The sequence below is a fragment of the Hippopotamus amphibius genome, chromosome 12, assembly GCF_030028045.1.
Source record: "Hippopotamus amphibius kiboko isolate mHipAmp2 chromosome 12, mHipAmp2.hap2, whole genome shotgun sequence".
Classification (NCBI taxonomy): Eukaryota; Metazoa; Chordata; class Mammalia; order Artiodactyla; family Hippopotamidae; genus Hippopotamus; species Hippopotamus amphibius.
Genome location: NC_080197.1, coordinates 45,460,019 through 45,479,569, shown reverse-complemented (window position 1 = coordinate 45,479,569; position 19,551 = coordinate 45,460,019). Strand labels below are relative to the sequence as shown.

Here is a 19,551-nt window from a genome sequence, read left to right as displayed (position 1 = left end):
ATTTTTTAGAAGCTGCACCCAGTTTAAATCAGAAGTAATAGTAGTAGCCTGGGGCTGGTTTGGGCTCACTGGCTTAGAGAAGAGCCTTCATGGAACATCTTTTCCTTCATTTGTAGACATATGCTTGCAGTGTCTATGCTGTCTGTCTCAGAGGCATCAAAGGAAACAATAAATGGACTAAAAGGAAATACTGTGTAAAATATAGAATATACTTCTCTATAGAAGTAACATTGATCATGTGACAGAAAAACACCCACCTTGAGGGTTCAGTAACCCTTTGATACTTATGCCATCCTAATTTTGCTGTGGAGTTTGGGATGGGAAGAAATCCAGAGCTGAGATTCTAGGAAATGAGCTTAATTACTCGTATTCCCCCAAAGACTCAAGAAAAGAGGAGTTCAGGGGACATTAATTAAGATTATGGACATTTTGGAGAACTGAGCACCAAGATGTAGTCAAGAACATAAACAATTAAAATTATAATAAGTATGATAGAAAAGAAAGAAACTGTTCAAGTTTCCAACTATAGCTTTTGGTCCAACTTGCCAGCCTGCGTGTGTCTACATGCAGCTCTGTCATCCAGCCAGCGACCCTGCCACACACCTGGCCAGCAGGCATCCAAGCTGAAGCTGTCTTTGGTGCTGTGTGTTTTGTGTTCACTCTGCCATGAAGTCTGTAGAGGCAGTAAGTTGTGTATCTTTGAGAGTTGTTCCCCACTCTCTCTTTCTCTCTTCTTAACTGGAATATTTGAGAATTCACGACTATGCAGTGTGCCATGATTTTTAAATGCTTTGCATAGACAGGAAAGCAGAAACCTTGGCCACTGTATTTTAATTTGCTTTTGCTGCATGAAACAACATGCCAAGTTTAGTGGCTTAAGACAACTACCATGTATTAGCTCATAGTTCAGTGGGTTAAAATTCAGGCTATACTCCACTGGACAGCGCTACTCATTTTGGCTGGGCTCACGCAGATGTCAACAGTCAGCTGGGGTTGATGGCCTCACTCAGCTCTCTGGTGGGTAGCTGGCTACTGGGTTTTTTTCCCCTACATGACCTCTCATCCTCCAGCATGCTAGTGCAGGCTTTGTCACAGGTTAACCTCAGGGTTCCAGGCATAGAAAAAGGATAAGTACTTTCCAAGCTTCTGCTTGCATCACATTTGCTATACTGTCTTATGGCCAAAGCAAGTCACAGGTCAACCAGATTCAAGGAGGTGGAGAAACAGACTCTAGCTATTGATGAGCTGTAAAACCACAGTGTGAAGAGCATGGATACTCTTTGCAGGGGAAAACTTTCTATCCCAGGGTCTGTTAAAATGACACAATAATCCAGGAATAAGAGAACACGCAGCTCTCTATTCAGATCTGTGGCCTTATGGAAGTGAAGCTGGAAAAATATGGGGAGATGAAGAGAATTCTGATAGAATTGGTAAAGGAGCCCAAAGCCCAGACAAACCAGAGTGTGGGCAAGTTAGGCAGTGAAATAACGGGTCATGATTAAGTATTTAGAGCCAAAGTGATTGCCCTGTTTTAATAAGAGATGACTTCCTGATTCCCACTGATTGGTACTTATTTTTGCACGTCATGTAGGCATCTACTGATTGACCAAGTAAATTGGTTGGGAGAGATCTGAAATGCATGGCTAACATTGTGCTTTCAGTTCCCACCTGGCCTGTGAGAATTCCAGGTGGTACCACCCCCTTTTCCCCACACAGGTCAAGGAGATCGTGGCACAGCACACAAAGGAGTGGTCAGACATGATCAACACTCACAGTGCAGAGGAGCAGGAGATCCGGGACCTGCACCTCAGCCAGCAGTGCGAGCTGCTCAGAAAGCTCCTGATCAGCGCCCACGAGCAGCAGACCCAGCAGCTGAAACTGTCCCATGACAGGTGGGCGAGTGCGCTCCAGAGGAAGCTCCCAGTTTTAAAAAAAGACGTGTGTGTGTGTGCATGCACATGCATGCATGTGTCAGGGTCATAAGAAAAATCAACTTGACATACAACAGCAAACTTTTTTTTTAATATTTATTTATTTATTGACTGCATTGGGTCTTTGTTGCTGCACACAGGCTTTCCCTATTTGTGGCATGTGTGGGGGCTATTCTTCATTGTGGTGCGTGGGCTTCTCACTGCGATGGCTTCTCTTGTTGTGGAGCACGGGCTTTAGGTGCACGGGCTTCAGTAGTTGTGGCATGTGGACTCAATAGTTGTGGCTCGCGGGATCTAGAGCGCAGGCTCAGTAGTTGTGGCACATGGGCTTAGTTGCTCCACGGCATGTGAGATCTTCCCGGCCCAGGGATCGAACCCATGTCCCCTGCATTGTCAGGCGGATTCTTAACCACTGTGCCACCAGGGAAGCCCCAACATTGAGCTTTTACATATGTCCTATTGTACAGTTAACGTGAGCAAGAGGAACTATAGGAAGTGGCCTCTGCCACCACAGGGCTGCCAAGTGTCGGCAAGATGTCACACTCCCATGACAAGTTAAGTCACAAGTAGCGTACAATACAGACTGAAAAGTGTCACAGGCTCTACTGCCTCCAAATGGTCCCAGAGACTTCACAGAATGAAAGGGCTGGAGGTGGCCTTTGAAAAACAATCTGGAGCCTCTTAGGCAGAGAAGACATAGAAGGAGATAAAGACCAAGCAGTTGAGCTCCTAAGAGGGATTGGCTCTGATCACTCAGAGGTACCTGGAGAAAGACGCTTCTTTCCATTGTCTGGACTTCTATGAATTTTAGAAAGTCAGGCTTGATCAAGAAACAGCAAAAAGTATCTGTTTATTTTGGTCTCACCCCGTTTCAGCAAATTGAATATGACATTTAAAATACTGCAGATGACGAGCTTGACTTTTTCCCAGGGCAGAAGAGTGTTTAGGTCAATTTTGTCTTTCTATCACGGCTTTGTTGCAGCTCGCTTGTGCCTCCCTTAGTGCCAACTGTATGCCACAGTTATGGTCAATTGACACACACAAAAAAGTAGAAAACAGAAGCATTTTACCAACAAATAAAAAAAATAAATAAAAAGCTTTTAAAATCTAACTGTGTGAATTATCTAGGCACATTCTCAGATTCTCAGCTTTATTTTGGAGTGTTATATGGCCATAGGAACATGAAATATTTTTGCCATGGTTTTTGATTCTCACATGAGTCAACTAAATGAGGTATACTATGCTGAGTTTCCTGTGGGCTAGACCCTATCCACTTTAAAGTAGTCTATTTATTTGCATAGGATTGAAAGTTGTCTTTTTTTCCTTAGAAATGCTCTTGATTTAGTACATAGAAAGGTCTGTTCATCATCCTCCCTTTGACCATTGCTACAATATCAGATTTTAGGTGTCCGCCCTCATTCGAAGATACTTCAAAGAATAAGGTACTCTATTGTAATTTTTTTGAAGTTGAATAAAGGGAAAAGGTTAGCCCACAACATTAGGCATTGTCCAAAAAAAGTAGATGAATTCTTGCATGACTTAGGAAGTCATTTGAAGAAACCGTAACCTAATTACTAACTTACCTTAAAAAAAATAGGGACTTCCTAGGTGGCACAGAGGTTAAGAATCCACCTGCCAATGCATGGGACACGGGTTCGAGCCCTGCTCTGGGAAGATTCCACATGCCACGGAGCAACTAAGCCAGTGTGCCATAACTATTGAGCCTGTGCTCTAGAGCCTGGGTGCCACAACTATTGAAGCCAAAGTGCCTAGAGCCCATGCTCCGCAACAGGAGAGGCCACTACAGTGAGGAGCCTGCACACCACAATGAAGAGTAGCCCCCACTCACATCAACTAGAGAAAGCCCGTGTGCAGCAACGAAGACCTAACACAGCCAATAAATAAATAAATAAATTTATATAAAAAAATAGATCCATGGCAGGGGTATTTTTCAAAGCAACAGCAGTCTTAAAGATTTTTCTCAAGCACCCTGTAGTTGTGTTTCTTTGCCACCATCACAGCTGTTGTTCTTGGTTAAAAAAATCTTGCCTTCTTAACATTCGGCAGCATTATTTGGTTATTGATAGGTGCTTGTTGAATGAATAAATGAAGAGATGGCCAATTTAATAACATGTTATGAAAAATTTTGAGAGCCGTTTTCTTGGGCCCAGGAGTTTCTATACATATTCCAGCCTCTGTGGCCCTAAGGTCTCTGACTGAAGACCTCTCCATTTCAGCTTTGTCCATCCTTTTCCATAAAGTACAAACACTACTTAAACAACCTGACTTCTTGGTCCCTCATTACCGGGCCGTGCTTCAAGGAGATCGCCGTAGGTTCCAGAGAAGATTCTTTGTTAATAATATTCATTTTAGTATTCTAAATTGTATGCTTTTAAAGCACTCATCAGTACTCTAAAGATACGTGTTTTCATGGTACACATACACATTCACACACACAGTGATCAGTCACCTGTAAACATCCTTTCCCCCCCACTATTTCCTGTGCTTATTTGAAGCCATTTCATCCCCCTCATTCCCCTGGGCTGTCAGAAAACAGGATGGTCATTTGTGAGTATAAGAATATCCTTTCTCCTTTAAGCTATCTGATCCCCCAAAATGTGGAGCAAAGCTGGAAAATCCTTCTATTTTATTGACTTAAGTGGTTGTCCCCATGCATTCTTTGATTACTCTCTTGCTGTATTCAATATTTACATTTGTTTTCTTATAAATAGGTTTGTAAACATGATTGCCTGAGATATTTGTGTATAACTTAGGATTTGTGTAGCTTTTATTTATTCAGACTTCATATGGCATGTTGATGAGTAAAGACGGTGTCCTGCTCTGAGCAGCTGTATAGGATCATCATGTGATTAGGGTTAGATTAGACACACATAATGTCTCTTCTTCCCAGCCCATCACTGTTACTTCACAGTGACCTGCTGCCCCTGGCAGAAACAACCTCATGGACTGGGGCTTCTGCCCTCCTTTTCACAGAATACAAAACAACTTGTTGAGCCCAATAATGAAATAAAGAATGACCCTAGTCCTCTTGTTCCACGTGGAGTGTGTTTTTTGTTTACTTTTTCATTTTTTTTATTAGATTTAAATATCCATAACATGAAATTTACCATTTCAACCATTTTTAAAATGTGTGGCATGAAGTATATTCACAGTGTTGTGCAACCATCACCACCGTCCGTCTCCAGAATTCTTTCATCTTCCCCAACTGAAACTCTTTACCCAATAAACACTACCTCTCCACTCCCCTGGTTTATTTTTCTTCTTTCCAGTTTTACTGAGATGTAATTGGCATACAGCACTGTATGGTTGAAGGTGTACAGCACAGTGCTTTGGCTTTACATACGTCATGAAACGATTACCACAATAAGTTTAGTGAATATTCATCTCATATAGATACAAAAGAAAAAAAGAAAAAAAATATTTTTTCCTTGTGATGAGAACTCTTAGGATTTACTCTTAACAACTTTCATATATAACATATAGCCGTGTTCATTACATTTATCATGTTGTACATTACATCCCTAGTACTTATTAATCTGTACTTATTAATCTTATAACTGGAAGTTTATACCTTTTAACCACCTTCAGCCAATTCCCCCTCTCCCACCACAGATCTGATCTCTTTTTCTATGAGTTTATTTGGTTAGGTTTTTTTGTTTGTTTCTGTTTTTGTTCTTGTTTTAAAGTACCACACTATGTTAGTTCCTATGTTAATATACAACAGTGATTTGATATTTCTGTACATTACAAAATGATCACTACCTTTTTGTTTATTTTTAACACAGGGAAAGCAAGGAAATGCGAGCACACCAGGCTAAGATTTCCATGGAAAATAGCAAAGCCATCAGCCAAGATAAATCTATCAAGAATAAAGCAGAACGAGAAAGGTGAGTCAGAATGCTCACTGCGGGAATATAACATTGACTTGAAGCCACACTTGACATTTCTGTGTGTATACACACTCACATTTGAGGTATAAAAAACCTGAGTTCTGGCTTAGAATCCTGCTGTTATAACTGCTAGGCAGATGTGTTATTATTGCTGTAAAATGTCTTCTGATTGTTTACTACCACCAGTAAAACAGATTAACATGCAATATACATGTGCTCATTTACAAACAAAATTATATAATATATGGCAAAATATCCTTCCCACTTCCTGTTGGGTCATCCTGCAAGCATCTCATCTGCTCAGGTGTTAAGCCCATTCTGAATGGGCTTACAGTCTACATAACAGCATGTAGGGTAGTCTTCTTCCCTTGACTGGCCTTGTGCTGTCCTTGACACCAGGAATCATCTCAAACCACTCTCCTCCCAACACACACACAGGTTTTCTGGTTTATCCTTGTCTTAGAATGGGTTTCTAGAAACAAAGACCAAGACAGGAATTTGGGTGCATACGATTTACTGAGGAAAGGATCTTCAGCAAAGGGGAGAGGAAGATGCAGGAGGGGGCCAGGGCAGGGGCTAAGTAAGGATGTGGTCTCAGCTAGAGTTCCTCTTCAGCCTGATGCCAAGCTCTGGAGGGTGAACTGTACCATGACCCGCCCCTTTGAGCCACAGGTGTCTGGCTTTTGTACTTCCGTGTTAATCAGTTATTGGCCACATAGAGTTGGGGGAAGGTTTGTGTGACCTCCAGAGAAGATCCCAGGTGCAAGCCCTTTAGCCAAAGCTGGTAAAGGGGATCTGAGAGGGCATCCGTATCATGGTACCCAAGAGAGGGAGTTAGCAGCACTTGATTCCCAGTGATCCCAAAAAGCGTCTTCACCTGTGATGCTCATGGCTGCCCCGAAAGCCTCAGAGAACGCAGGTGCTGGTTACTCCAGAGCTGAGAGCTGGGTTCACACAGCAGTGGTCAAGCATGGCAGGATTCCATCCCTTGGAGAAACAGACCTGCCTAGAATGTGGCTTCCGGCTGAGTTCACCACCCACACAAAGGCTGTGTTTTATGCTCAACAAAATACAAAGCAAAGTGAAGATGAGCTTTGGGGGTTAAAACATGAGCATGAAGTTTAGGGCTTCACATCATTCAGCAGTTGACTAGAGTTGAGCTATTAGGAAACTTTGCAGCTGCAAGCAAAGCACCCCTCTTTCAATTCCCCTGTCTACACGGTCTTTTGTGAACGTTCAGTGGATACCTGATGTTTCCTCCTTGTTTTGAGTACAGTAGGAACTGCTCTCCAACTACTTTAATTTCATTGATTTTTAAAACATCTCATTTATTAACCATAATAAGTAACGTTGAACTTGAAATAGGACAAAATATAAAGCATAATATCATCCAGTGCATTTTTATGCTGAAGTTTTATTGGATTAAATATGGTTTGGAATTAATGGGCCCGCAGTAGGATTTGGAACTCCACAGTAATTTGACCTGGAAATGAATTGCCTTTGCAACACTTTGGCCAAGAAATTTCCCAATAAACAGGAGTGTCATTTGTGTCTCTCTAGGGAGATTATTACTCAATTTAATCAAGGCTCATTTACATCATCATTTTGGGGTAGTTATCAGGTTTTTGTTTATTGTAACAAAGTGCCACCCTGTGGATGTTATTCTCAGACAAGGAACTTTGTTTAATGGCCTTGTATATGTGGAAATGACATTGTCCACTTTAGCTCAAAAACAGAATATTCATGCCTTGGTAAACCTTGTTAAACTGTTTTAGACTGTCCACATTGAAATATAGAATTCAACATGATAAATGTGCTGATAATTAAATAGCTCTTTATCTTATTTTTTCAAATATGTTGCAAAATGGACTTTAACCCAGTTGAAGTCCGATTATCTTAAATTATGAGTTACTGATAACCAGAAAAGTTTTTTATTTCCTTATTTTGACTTAGTATACTTATTTATTATAACTCTATCTAGTGGTTAGGTGATTCTCAAACATCTATAAATGGCTGGTTTCTTAAAAAAATAATTTATCTGTGCCAAATGGTTACCTTTTTAAAACACATACTGTGTCTATCCACCTTATCAAACTACTGAGAAATAAAATTAAAAAATTATCATCAGAAAGCTAAGAAAAACATGCAGAAGCTGAACAATACTTCTATTCTTGGGTCAAACAAGACATTTCAACATAAATGACATGACTTATAACTGAATGACAATGTAAACACTGTTTATCATTGTGTCAGAGGTAGCTAAAGTACACAGGAAGAGAAATAATCAGCAAAATAAAGAGGCAGCCTACCAAATGGGAGAAAATATTTGCGAACATATATCAGGTAAGGGATTAATATCTCAAATATATAAGCAAACCAACAAATCAATAGCAAAAAAAACAAATAATCTGGTTTTAAAAGTGAGCAGAGGACCTGAATAGACATTTTTCTAAAGAGGGCATGCAAATGGCCAACAGGTATATGAAAAGATGCTCAACATTACTAACCCTCAGGAAATGCAAATCAAAACCACAATAAGATACCACCTTATACCATCTGTTCAAATGACAATTATCAAAAAGACAAGAGATAGTAAGTACTGGCAAGGATGTGGAGAAAAGAGAAGCCTTGTGTACTCTTGGTGGGATTGTGAATTGGTAGTGCCACTATGGAGAACGGTATTGAGGAGGTTCCAAAGGAAATTAAAAATAGAACTACCATATGATCCAGCAGTTCCGCTTCTGGGTATATATCCAAAGGAAATGAAAGCACTATCTGGAAGAGATGTCTGCATCCCCATGTTCATCACAATATTATTTGCAATAACCAAGACATGGAAACAACCTAAATGTCTATGAACAGATGAATGGTTAAAGAAAATTTGAGATGTCTATACAATGAAATATTATTTAGCCATAAAAGAAGGAAATCCTCCATTTGGGACAACATGGATGCACTTTGAGAGCATTATCCTAAATGAAGTAAGTCGGATAGAGAAAAATACCATATATTTGTGGAATCTAAAAAAAGCCAAATTCATGAAAACAGGGTGGGATGGTGATTGCCAGAGGGTGAGGGGAGGGGAGTCAATGGGGAGACATTAGTTAAAGGGTACAAACTTGCATTTATAAGATTAATAAGCTTTAGAGGTCCTAATTTCAACATGGCAACCACAGTTCACAATACTGTATTGTATACTTGAAAGTTGCTAAGAGAGTAGATCTTAAAGTGATATTTACAGTGAAAATTGTAGCCTAGATGCATATATTTTTTTTAAAAAATGAAAATTAATGAGCAAAATGCTCAAAGAGGGCATAAGATTAGAAAAATAGATTGAACCCAAAGATCTCAGATGGGAAGAAATAAAAATTTGAGAAGCAAAAAATATTGAAATAGAAAACAAAAAGCAATGGAGAGTAACAGCAAAAGCAAAAACTTGTTATTTAGAAAAAGAAATCAGTGAACCTCCAACAGGACTGATCAAGAAGAAAGAGAGCATAAATTAGCAATATTAGGGATGAAAAGGGAAATAACTGTAGATACAGTAAATATTTTTGGAAATGAAAACTACTATAAACAATACTACTAATGAATTTGAAAACCTAGATGGAATGGACAATTGCTTAGAAAAACTAAAATATCCGAAACTGAGTATAAGAGAAAGAGAAGACCTGAATAGACCTATAACTATTATAGAAATTCAGTCATACATCTATTTGGTCATGAAAAACACTCAACCTCACCAATAATCAGGGGAATTGTGAGTTAAAACAACAGCATGATGCCATTTCAAGAAACCAACCAATTGACAGAAAAGGAAATATCTGATAGTAACAAGAGTGGGTAAAGATATGGAGAAAGGGTAACACCCAGCCACCACGGATAGGAGTGCAAACTGAGACAGGAGCTTTGGAGTAAAGATGAAGTTGTTCTCTCCCTACCAACCTGCAAGTCTAGGTTTACACCCTGGAGAAATCTTTGCTCATATGCACAAGAAGATATATCCTACACTTCATTTATTTAGCCAACAGACAGTGTGCCAAGCCTTTCAGGACCCTATGCACCAGACCGTTGAGCATTGTTGGGAAATAACCTACTTTGTATTAATGGCAAAATGAAAATATTATAATCTACCCATAAATTGAAAAATCTGTACAGCAGATGAAAATAATGGAATCGTTTGAAACATAGCTATATCTCTAAATCATAAGGCTAAATAAGTTATAGAAAGAAACCCAGAATATGTTAGCATTTAGGTTAATTGGCAAACCGTACAAAACAGTATATATAAGATCTGTGTTTTTGATAGTATCTCCATGTGATTTGTGTGCATGTGAAAGTTTGAGAAACACTTGTGTACATTACATATGGATACATCCATATGTAATAAAAATGTTAAAACACAGATGGTAAGGACCACACCAAATTCAGAATAGTGGTTACCTCTAGAGAGAGAGAAAGGCGGGAAATGGAGTCAGGAAGAATACTAAGGAGGCTTTATTTATATCTGCAACCTTTACTTCCTTTAAAGCTTGGTAAATCATATTAATATTGACTAATCTGAGTGATGGGTACACAGATTTTTTTTGTCTTTTTCTCTGTACATTATATATTTCAAAATTCCTCAATAAAAAATAGGAAAAGGAAGTATAATCCCATCCAAATAATTAAATGGAATGTGACTTTCTTATTTAATATCATGTTAATTCTATCCAGTGTTATACCAACTGCTGTTTGTACCTGTTGCTTTTAGGCGAGTCAGGGAGTTAAACAGCAGCAACACTAAAAAGTTTCTGGAAGAAAGAAAGCGAGTAAGTATTTTGTAATATTCTTGACATTTTTCCTTTAAGAAACTATAAACAGCTCGTGCTTAGAAATCAGACTTCTAGCTAACTAGCTTCATTTGATTTTTCTGTACATTAAATGTTTAGCTTCTCTGCTCTCTGAAAGCTAAATTAATCTCTCACTAAAATCTCTAAGGTCATTATTTGCACCATTTTATACAGAAAATGAAGCCAGATTTTAATCATGCACAAGTACCCTTCTGTTTCCTAAGATTTTGGCAGGAGCTATCTTGCCAGTAAAAATTATGGGTTTAAACTCGCCCAGTTTTCAGGCTGTATTTCTTTCTTCTTTTTTATTATTCTTATATGTCCCTCACTTAAATTGCAAGCTACCAACCTTCATCCATAAGTTTTAAGATTACAACCCAAAGTTGATCAGATTTTCTTTTTCTTTTTTTCTTTTTCTTTTTTGCAGCTTGCAATGAAGCAGTCCAAAGAAATGGATCAGTTGAAAAAGGTCCAACTTGAGCACCTTGAATTCCTAGAGAAACAGAACGAGCAGGTATTTCACCTAAAAAGCATAAAATGTTGTAGGCAGCCAACCAGCTTCAGGGGGCAAATGCTGTGGCCCACAGTCATCCTTCTGCTAAAGCCAGTGGCCTGAGAAGTGGCATAGAAAAGTCTCTAGAAAAATTTGGTGCCATTGCTATACTTGCCCCATTTCATCCGACAAGAACAGAAAGTATTCTTTTTTGAAGTGGGAAAGGAATGTGGCTGTGGGGGAAGAAAGGATCCAAAGTCATGATTTGACTAGATTATGGGGAAGCTAAGAAGGACATTACTGAGAGGAGGAGAAAACAGGTTACAGATTATTTCTTCATTTTCTTTTTTTTTTTTTTTTTTTTTTTTTTTGGCACACGGGCTTAGTTGCTCCGCGGCATGTGGGATCTTCCTAGAGCAGGGATCGAACCCGTGACCTCTGCATTGGAAGGCAGATTCTTAACCACTGCGCCACCTAGGAAGCCCCTATTTCTTCATTTTCATGTAGTTTTATCACTTGTACCCTAGAGACAAGTGATGTTGTATTTAAAAGCAAATGAGAGAAACCACCTACTTTCAACCTCAATCTAAAAATGAGGTTATAAAACCTTCTTAGGAGTTACAAGCAAAACCTAAAGGCATGAAGCTCCATAACTCCACAAGCCACTGAAGGTGAGAGGATACCATACTCTTGGTGCTAAATGCTAAATATACGTAAAAAATATACCAAAAAATACACAAATAAAAGAGTTATCCCAAACCCAACTATTTAGTAGCTATCAGGTATATACAAACACCAAGATAAATGTGTGTTTACCTTGAGCGTAGTAGGGAGAGATGGGCTACAGCCCATGGCCATCTCCAGTCTCATTTCAATTTGATGGAAATACCTCTAGCTTATATGGCAAAATGACCTTCAGCAGCTGTTAAAATTTCAGTCTGTCTCAGTCCAGATACACCTCTTTAGATGTAGCTGGTTTGGAAGTTATTATTTCTAGATAATTTACTTCAGTCTAAAAGCTGTAAAGAGGTTTTGCTGAAATACATGCTTGTACTACATTATTCTTTCCTATTTCCTTTCATATATAAAGTAATCCTGTTTAAGGTATATTTTTTAGAGTAAATGGCTTCCATGGAAGAATACTTAAGTGGAAATTACACTAAAAAGTACCTTTGAGAAAGTAAAACAAAACCATAAAATCATTTTTTTTTTTTTTTTGTATTGCAATTGGGTAACAAATAAATCCAACTTCTGGTTCCAGATTCTTTGCTTTCTGGTTGATAGAAGTTTTATTCATCAACATACTTCTAAGTTATGTTTCCCATTTCCTTTCCAGCTAAATGCTTCTGTTCATGAACCGCCCACAGATACCTAAGGGATACGTGTTTATTGTCCCAAGGGTCCAACTCATTTGACCAACTCATAGATACATCACCCTCTGGTACAAGTTACCAAATGGTTTTGCTCTTAAAGCATTTCTCAGAAAGTGCTCCTAGGGGAGAAATGGGAAAATGGGTTAAGGGTAGAGCCTCCATCTCTGAAACATTAGAATCCACTTCAGTGACTCAGGACTGGGTGGGGATAAGGATGCCTTAGAAGAAGGCACAATGAAGGTAAGATGCAGTTATGTTTCAGTTAACTAAATTAAGAAACAACTTAGAAATCATTGTGTTGCTTAGCAACAAGTTTGACTAAAGAATGTAAATGTGCTAAAATTTACTCATCACTACAATAGTGGTGTATATCAGAGCTAGAGAATACAGTTACCTAGTGTTTTTACTTTCAGAGCTAAAGTGCATAATTGAAAAATCACTTTGGGCTTTTATCCTAATTTGTGTGTAACTCAAATCACACCAGAGTCCTTGCATTGAAATATTGGATTAGTGATAACTATTCATTGGATCATATTGGAAGGATAGTGACTTTTTGTTCCCCAAAATCATATAATTCCTTTCAGTGGGTCGCAGGTAATGTCTACCACCCACACCTGAAACTTTGAGTCACAGAAGCTTAGGAAAGAACGTGAGAAGGCTTGAGATTTGATGAAGGTTTAATGAGATTCCATGAAAAGAAATTCAAGATATATTGACACTTGCAGCAAATGTAGAATTTGGACTTGAATTTCTGTGTTAAGCTTTGCTTTACAAATATGGCCTATTCTATAACAAATTCAATCCCAGATATTTCTACCATACTTTTTTTTTTTTTGGAGTTTAAAGATCAGAGAAAAATTTAAACCTCTCAATTCAGTTACTCAGTGTGTTTCAACACTGTCATAGACACAGTGCAGTGACTTTGTTTCTTCCCTCATAGTAGGCAAGGTCTGGAACCATTTGGAGAGTTCCCTTTACAACCAATATTTCATTGGTAGAAAACAGTTTCCTGTCTCCAGATAATCCCAAACTTGTATAACAATCTCCCAAACTACTGTCAAACCCCAAGACTTTTTTCTGTTTCTAAGCCAAAAAAAGATTGATTTTAACATTCTCCCATAATATGTCCCTTTAAGGTTTCTTACTGTTTTCCTGTGACCCTGATAAGTTCTCCCAGTCACCCCAAAGCAAAGCCTGGAATCAATCTACTTCATTAGCTAGACAGTGTTGAGAGCATTGGCGGAAACAACTCAAGTTTTAATATATTTGGGTCCTGACTCTGGATCCTAACCTCATATGTCCTTTTAAAGCCTCTAATGGCTTCGCCTACTTGGTCAGCCAGTTATTCATTTAAAACACCAAAGCGTGGGGATTTTGTGTCCTCCTGTTTCCCGTAGACCTCCCAGCCACACAGGAGCAAGCTCATCCATCTCGACATGCACCATTTCAAACATGAAATGCTCCATTACTGTCACACCCACGTTTTAAAAATTGATTTTTGCCATCAATCCTACCATTTAATTAAGAGAGGTCAGGGGTCTCGCTCAAGGGAGGGCTCCCCCCTCACGGCCTCACAAGAGAGGCACAGTCTGGGCTGATAGGCGTTGGTTGTTTGTTTTGTTCTTTTTTTTCTGTTGAGATCAGCTCAGGGGAAGTTTGTCACTGATGGTTGTATACATGTTTTATTCTTAGCTTTTTCCTTTTCCGTATATGGTTTTGCATTCATTTTTCAAATTCACTTCAGTATTCATTTATTTTCTTTGTTTTGTATGTATGACTCAATTTTGACATTACTATTTTTGTACAAACAGCTTTTGAAATCCTGTCATGCAGTGTCCCAAACGCAAGGTAGGACTGAAAACTCTAATAAGCAAGACATTCATTGCCTTCCTGCTCAACTATGTCCGTACTCTCGGTGCTTTGATGATTCACATCTGCTCATGACTAGTTAAGATCGCAAGGGTGTGATTTAAAAGTTTGACTGTTTGATGCTTGGATTTCTGATGTAATATTCGAACCGAAATGCCCAACATCTTGAGAGAATTATTTCTGATGGAGGGATAGCAGCCTTTCCAGTTGCAGACCTGGGAAACTCGAGTCATGTCAATGAAAATGTACCCAGGCATCAAAAACAGTGATATATGGTTGTCCTTTGGACTGACCACAGCTAACACTGGGTCACAGAGTCAGATCTTTCACAAACATTAATATGACTGCCATTAATTTTTAAAGCACCCCAGTAAAATTTCATTTTTAAATGACAGAGAATTATGGTCTGCGTGGAGAAACATTATACAGTGTCATTATACAATGACTCTTATCATGCTCTCTGTTAGATCTGGTCTGCCAGGGACCCTAATCACCCCTTACAAGTAAGGTGACCGTATAATTTATTGTTCGAACAGGATAGTTTTAAAAGTGAAAGGGGATGTTGTTTATGATAGCCAAGACCACAGGCATAAATTGGAACCGTCCCTGACAAGTGGGCATGAATGTTCACCCTGCTCATATGAGAACCTGGCTCCTGGAATCCTCTTTTAGAGTTAATATGATCCTTCTTTCTCAACTGTGTTCAATATTGTCTTTAAATGCCAGAGGGGGAGACACATAGGGAATCCTTTTTTACTATTTAGTGAACCTTTATTACTATTTAGTGAACATAGAAGTATTTAACTTCCAGTGCTGATAAGGTTTCACTGTCATCTCTTATGAATACTGTTTGTGTCATAGTTTCATGTTTGTATATTTTTCTCCATTTCTTCATTTCTCTATTAGAGCATTATTATATTTCAGGCATAAAAAAAGATCTGGAGAGGGGGAACCATCCATCCCAAATGTACAGAAAGTTATCATCTTTGATATTGTATATCCATCCTCACCAAAGTGAAATTTAAAGCCACAGTATAAAAATAATGATACGAAGGAAATTACTCTATGGTCTGTGGGTTAAACTAATTTTGTAGCAGGACTTCATTTGAGACATTTAGATGCTCCTTGTATGCTCAGCAGAGTTGACCAAATCCTCCCACTGACCTTCCATTTAGTTGGAATACCTAAGTAGACATGAATAGTAACATCAGAGCTCATCAGAGTCCTTCTCTTGTTATATCTTTATATATCCATGTTTCCATTTTTAAATGCTCTTTATTTCAAAGTGATGTGTCAGTAAAAGAGGACAGGGATGCTTTTTTGTTCCTCCAAAAGATACATGTATTGGGTTGGAAAAAAGCATACGGCTGGAAAGTAAAAGTTGAAATGAACCAGTGGATTTTCCCTATATTGCCAGGTAATGATTTGTCACCAGAACCTGTCCCCATATGACACCTTACCACCTCCCACATCAGGTGGTTGTCTTCTTGACAGCCTTAATTCATGAGATTGAATTCACTGTGGCTTACTTCCTGGGGTGGACCGCAAAAAATGAATTACTCCAGAGGAGTGAGAGCCTGTAAGGATAGTTTTTGGACAGTAGCATTCCAGGAACCCTACCTATTCCTGTAATGTTGTGTTTGCAGCATCCTCCAACCAAACCAATGTGATATGCTCCCACCTGAATTTCTCCATCAGTGAAATTCTTAGGCAATTCCTTTTAATTAAATTTCAGGCTATTTGGGGAATAAATCATACAGAAGCAATGCTTATTCTAAAAGTGATCAAATTATCTATACAGTCAAGGCGCGTCAATCTGTAGAAGCTAAATCAAACAGACATGACATAATCTACAGGTGACAGGCGTAGCTTCTTTTTAAGTTGTTTTCCTGGTACTGTGAGGACCAGTCTTCTCAGACTTTAACGTGCATAAGAATTTCCTGGGGATCTTATTAAAATGCATATTCTGGGTCAGTAGGTCTGGGGTGGAGTCCAAGATTCTGCCTTTCTCACAAGATCCTAGGCCATGCTGATGCTGCTGGTCCGTGGACCACACTTTACGTAGCCAGGACACAGTGACAAGCATCAAATTTACGGGAGAAGAGAAGTGGGGTTTTGCTCTGTGTCTTCAGGAGAGGATTTCAACATGTAAGGTCACATTTCTGATGTTATAGGCGAAGGAGATGCAGCAGATGGTGAAATTGGAAGCCGAGATGGACCGCAGACCAGCAACAGTTGTGTGAAACTCCAGGACGCAAACTGAAACCATAGAACTACCACATCAAAAGAGCACTCCCAAACTTCTGAACACAAATTCCACAGAAGAAAGCCGATGTCTTTTGCGTTTCCTTTATGTATAGACAAGATGTCACCTGAAACCACAGAGACTTACATACTTCTCTTAAACATTTTGAATACTGAAATTCCTTCGCCAACCAAAAGTAGCTACAAATCCCCCAAAATTACAATTGCAGTAAGGCAGTTTGCCCATTGATCATATCACTTAAACATGTTTGCTATAAAATACCATCACAAGTAAATGAGCTTGGTGTTAACAACTCTGCTTTGTGATGCATTAGGACATGTTTGGGCTGCAGCAAAAATAGTGCATTAGCCATTGTCCGAGCAAGCGCATGCACTAGTGGGAAAAAGCGTCTGTCTACAAAGTTATCAGCAGAAGTGGTGATCTGCTAGACCAATAATTTGGGGGAAATCTTTCTACATCTAAGTTACCTCATCAGTAAGTGCCATGTCTCCCCCACGCCATGAGAAGCTAACTCCCTGTAACAGTTGTGGAAATGATTAGAACAATAGAAACATAGGACAGTGTCCCTATGCCAAAACCCATCAGTGCTCAGAAGGAGAACCGTCAGGCACATTTAAGAAAACCGACTCTGACATTGCTTACTTGGAATTGCTTCTGCCGATTCCAGATTATCACAGCTCACTCTTACACCGTAAAGATTGTGAAGTGGTTATTGGCAAACGTCTGTAAATGTGACCATGTATAAAGTATTTATACTCCTAATTCTCACTGTCAGAGAGCAAAATCATCTACGTATTGCCACGTGACAAGATTAGTAAACAGGAATACTAGAACTATGATTGCATGATACACAAGCACCAATTACGACTAATCCAGACACAGTTAACCTAACGCAGATACATACAGGTTAAGTAAACATATGGCACAGAGTATAATTTGACTCTCAAGACTTTTAGCATAATGAAGAAGTCTATATATATGTGTATATGAATTACGTGGGCATTCTTGATACTTCAAGTTCTAGTTTCAAAAAAAAATACATAACTAATTTAATTTTACACAAAAATATTTATGCAGATTTTCAGAATTTCATATCAGGAAATAACCTTTTTATGTCTGTTAAATATCAAAACAATTTGCTACAGTGTTAATCTGCATGGTCTTTAAGCCTGCTGTAGTTGTGTTGCAGACAGTGCATGAAAAAGTACCCCCCCTGGGAATGGAGCCATGCCCCAAAGCCCAGAGGTGCGCATGGAAACCATAACCTAGAACTAATCAGATTACTGATTGAGGGCACAAACCACCAACCGAATTGTTGTATATGCTTGTACAGATTGATTCTGTGTGTTCCTCTGGATAAAGCAGAGAGAAATATGTTACCATCAATATTGAAATTAAACTTTCAACTTCTCTAATAAAAAGATGAAAACACAGCTCACAGCCATCAGAGTATTTGCTCCCAGGGATGCTTTCCAGTGTACTTCTCCTGTTTCATACATGATCTCTTCATTGTTTTTAGAGGGGACTTATGCATGACCCAGCACATTTTACTCCTGACACAAGACAGGTTGATTCTGGTTGACTCCCAATGTGAAGTACTTATTTTTTCTTTTTCTTGTATTATCATTTAAACTGGCTTCTGGGAAATTCTCTTGTTCCAAATTTCCTTATCTGTAAGACAGTGGGGTTAGACTATGTATCTTTCAACACTAACATCCTGTAAAAAATGATGGCTATTGAAATGGTACCACATTTGGGTGGCCAGTTTTCAGAGATTCTGAATCGCTCCCTCGCATCAAGTCAAATAGCCTCTTCCCCATGCCCAGCTGAGCTCACCATTCTGCAGCCCCCTTTGCTCTGCTTCTGAGAGGTACTCCTACTTTTCCCACTTTTCTGATCATTTCTTCTCTGGCTTTTCAGCCTCCTTCACTGCCATAAATATTACTATCTTCCAGCTTAAGTCTAGAGCCACTTTGTTTTTTAACCCAAATTACTTCAGTATTTGACATCTTACTCCCCAAAAGAATCCATTGTAATAGGATTAAAATGTACACACAGCTCAAATAGTCAACAAAAAAGATGTTTATTTTCAATTTTACATTCATATTGCACTCAAATCCTGCATTCTCACTTATTATGAAGGGAAAAAATCTTGCCAAAGACAGTCTCTTCCAACTTATAAATAAAAAACAGACCCTATTTCAGAGGTGTATTAAATTACTTCAAGGTCAAACCCCCAGTTGGAGTTCCCTCCCCGCTAAGGAGGTCTCCCTGATTCTTTCCCCAGATGGCCTCTGGGTGTGAATAGAAGCTTGTGTGTCCTCCTGGCAGTGGGGAGGAGCATCTGGCCGCCCATGCTGGGTGCTTCTAACTGCCCCGCAAGGTGAGCCCTTCCATCCCAGTGTCTCAAGGTTTCTTCTCAGATGAGTTAGCACCTGGGGCTCAGTGTTTTCCAGCAAACTTCTGGGTTTGGGGAGGGGTGGGGAACCAGAGATGCTAGCTCAGGTCCATCCATTTAAGTACCTCCTTTGGGGACTTCCCTGGTGGTCCAGTGGTAAAGAATCCATCCTACAATGCATGCAACATTGGTTTGATCCCTGGTCAGGGAACTAAGATCCCACATGCTGAGAGGCAACTAAGCCCACACGCCACAACTACTGAGCCCACACTCCACAACTAGAGAAGAGAAAAACCCACACACCACAACTAGAGAGAAGCCTATGCACTGCGATGAAACAGCCCATGTGCCACCACTAAGACCTGATGCAGCCAAAAATAAATACATACATACATAGATACATACATACCTCCTTTGGCCATTTTTCAGCTGCTAATGCCATGTTGTTGCAATACCACATGGGTTTCTCCAGAAGGCT

At 39.2% G+C, this 19,551-nt stretch overlaps 1 protein-coding gene across 1 annotated transcript in view; it reads left to right on the top strand.

Annotated features, from left to right (window-relative positions):
- The window catches only part of PLCB4 (phospholipase C beta 4), a 265,039-nt gene extending 246,985 nt beyond the window's left edge, over nt 1-18,054 (top strand). Inside the window, exons 33-38 of the mRNA XM_057703117.1 lie at nt 1,717-1,892; nt 5,738-5,839; nt 10,596-10,653; nt 11,102-11,188; nt 14,352-14,388; nt 16,584-18,054. Of these exons, the coding sequence (XP_057559100.1) occupies nt 1,717-1,892; nt 5,738-5,839; nt 10,596-10,653; nt 11,102-11,188; nt 14,352-14,388; nt 16,584-16,672 (549 nt within the window). The 3' untranslated portion in view covers nt 16,673-18,054. The remainder of the gene's footprint in view (nt 1-1,716; nt 1,893-5,737; nt 5,840-10,595; nt 10,654-11,101; nt 11,189-14,351; nt 14,389-16,583) is intronic.
- The last annotated feature ends 1,497 nt before the right edge of the window (nt 18,055-19,551 follow it).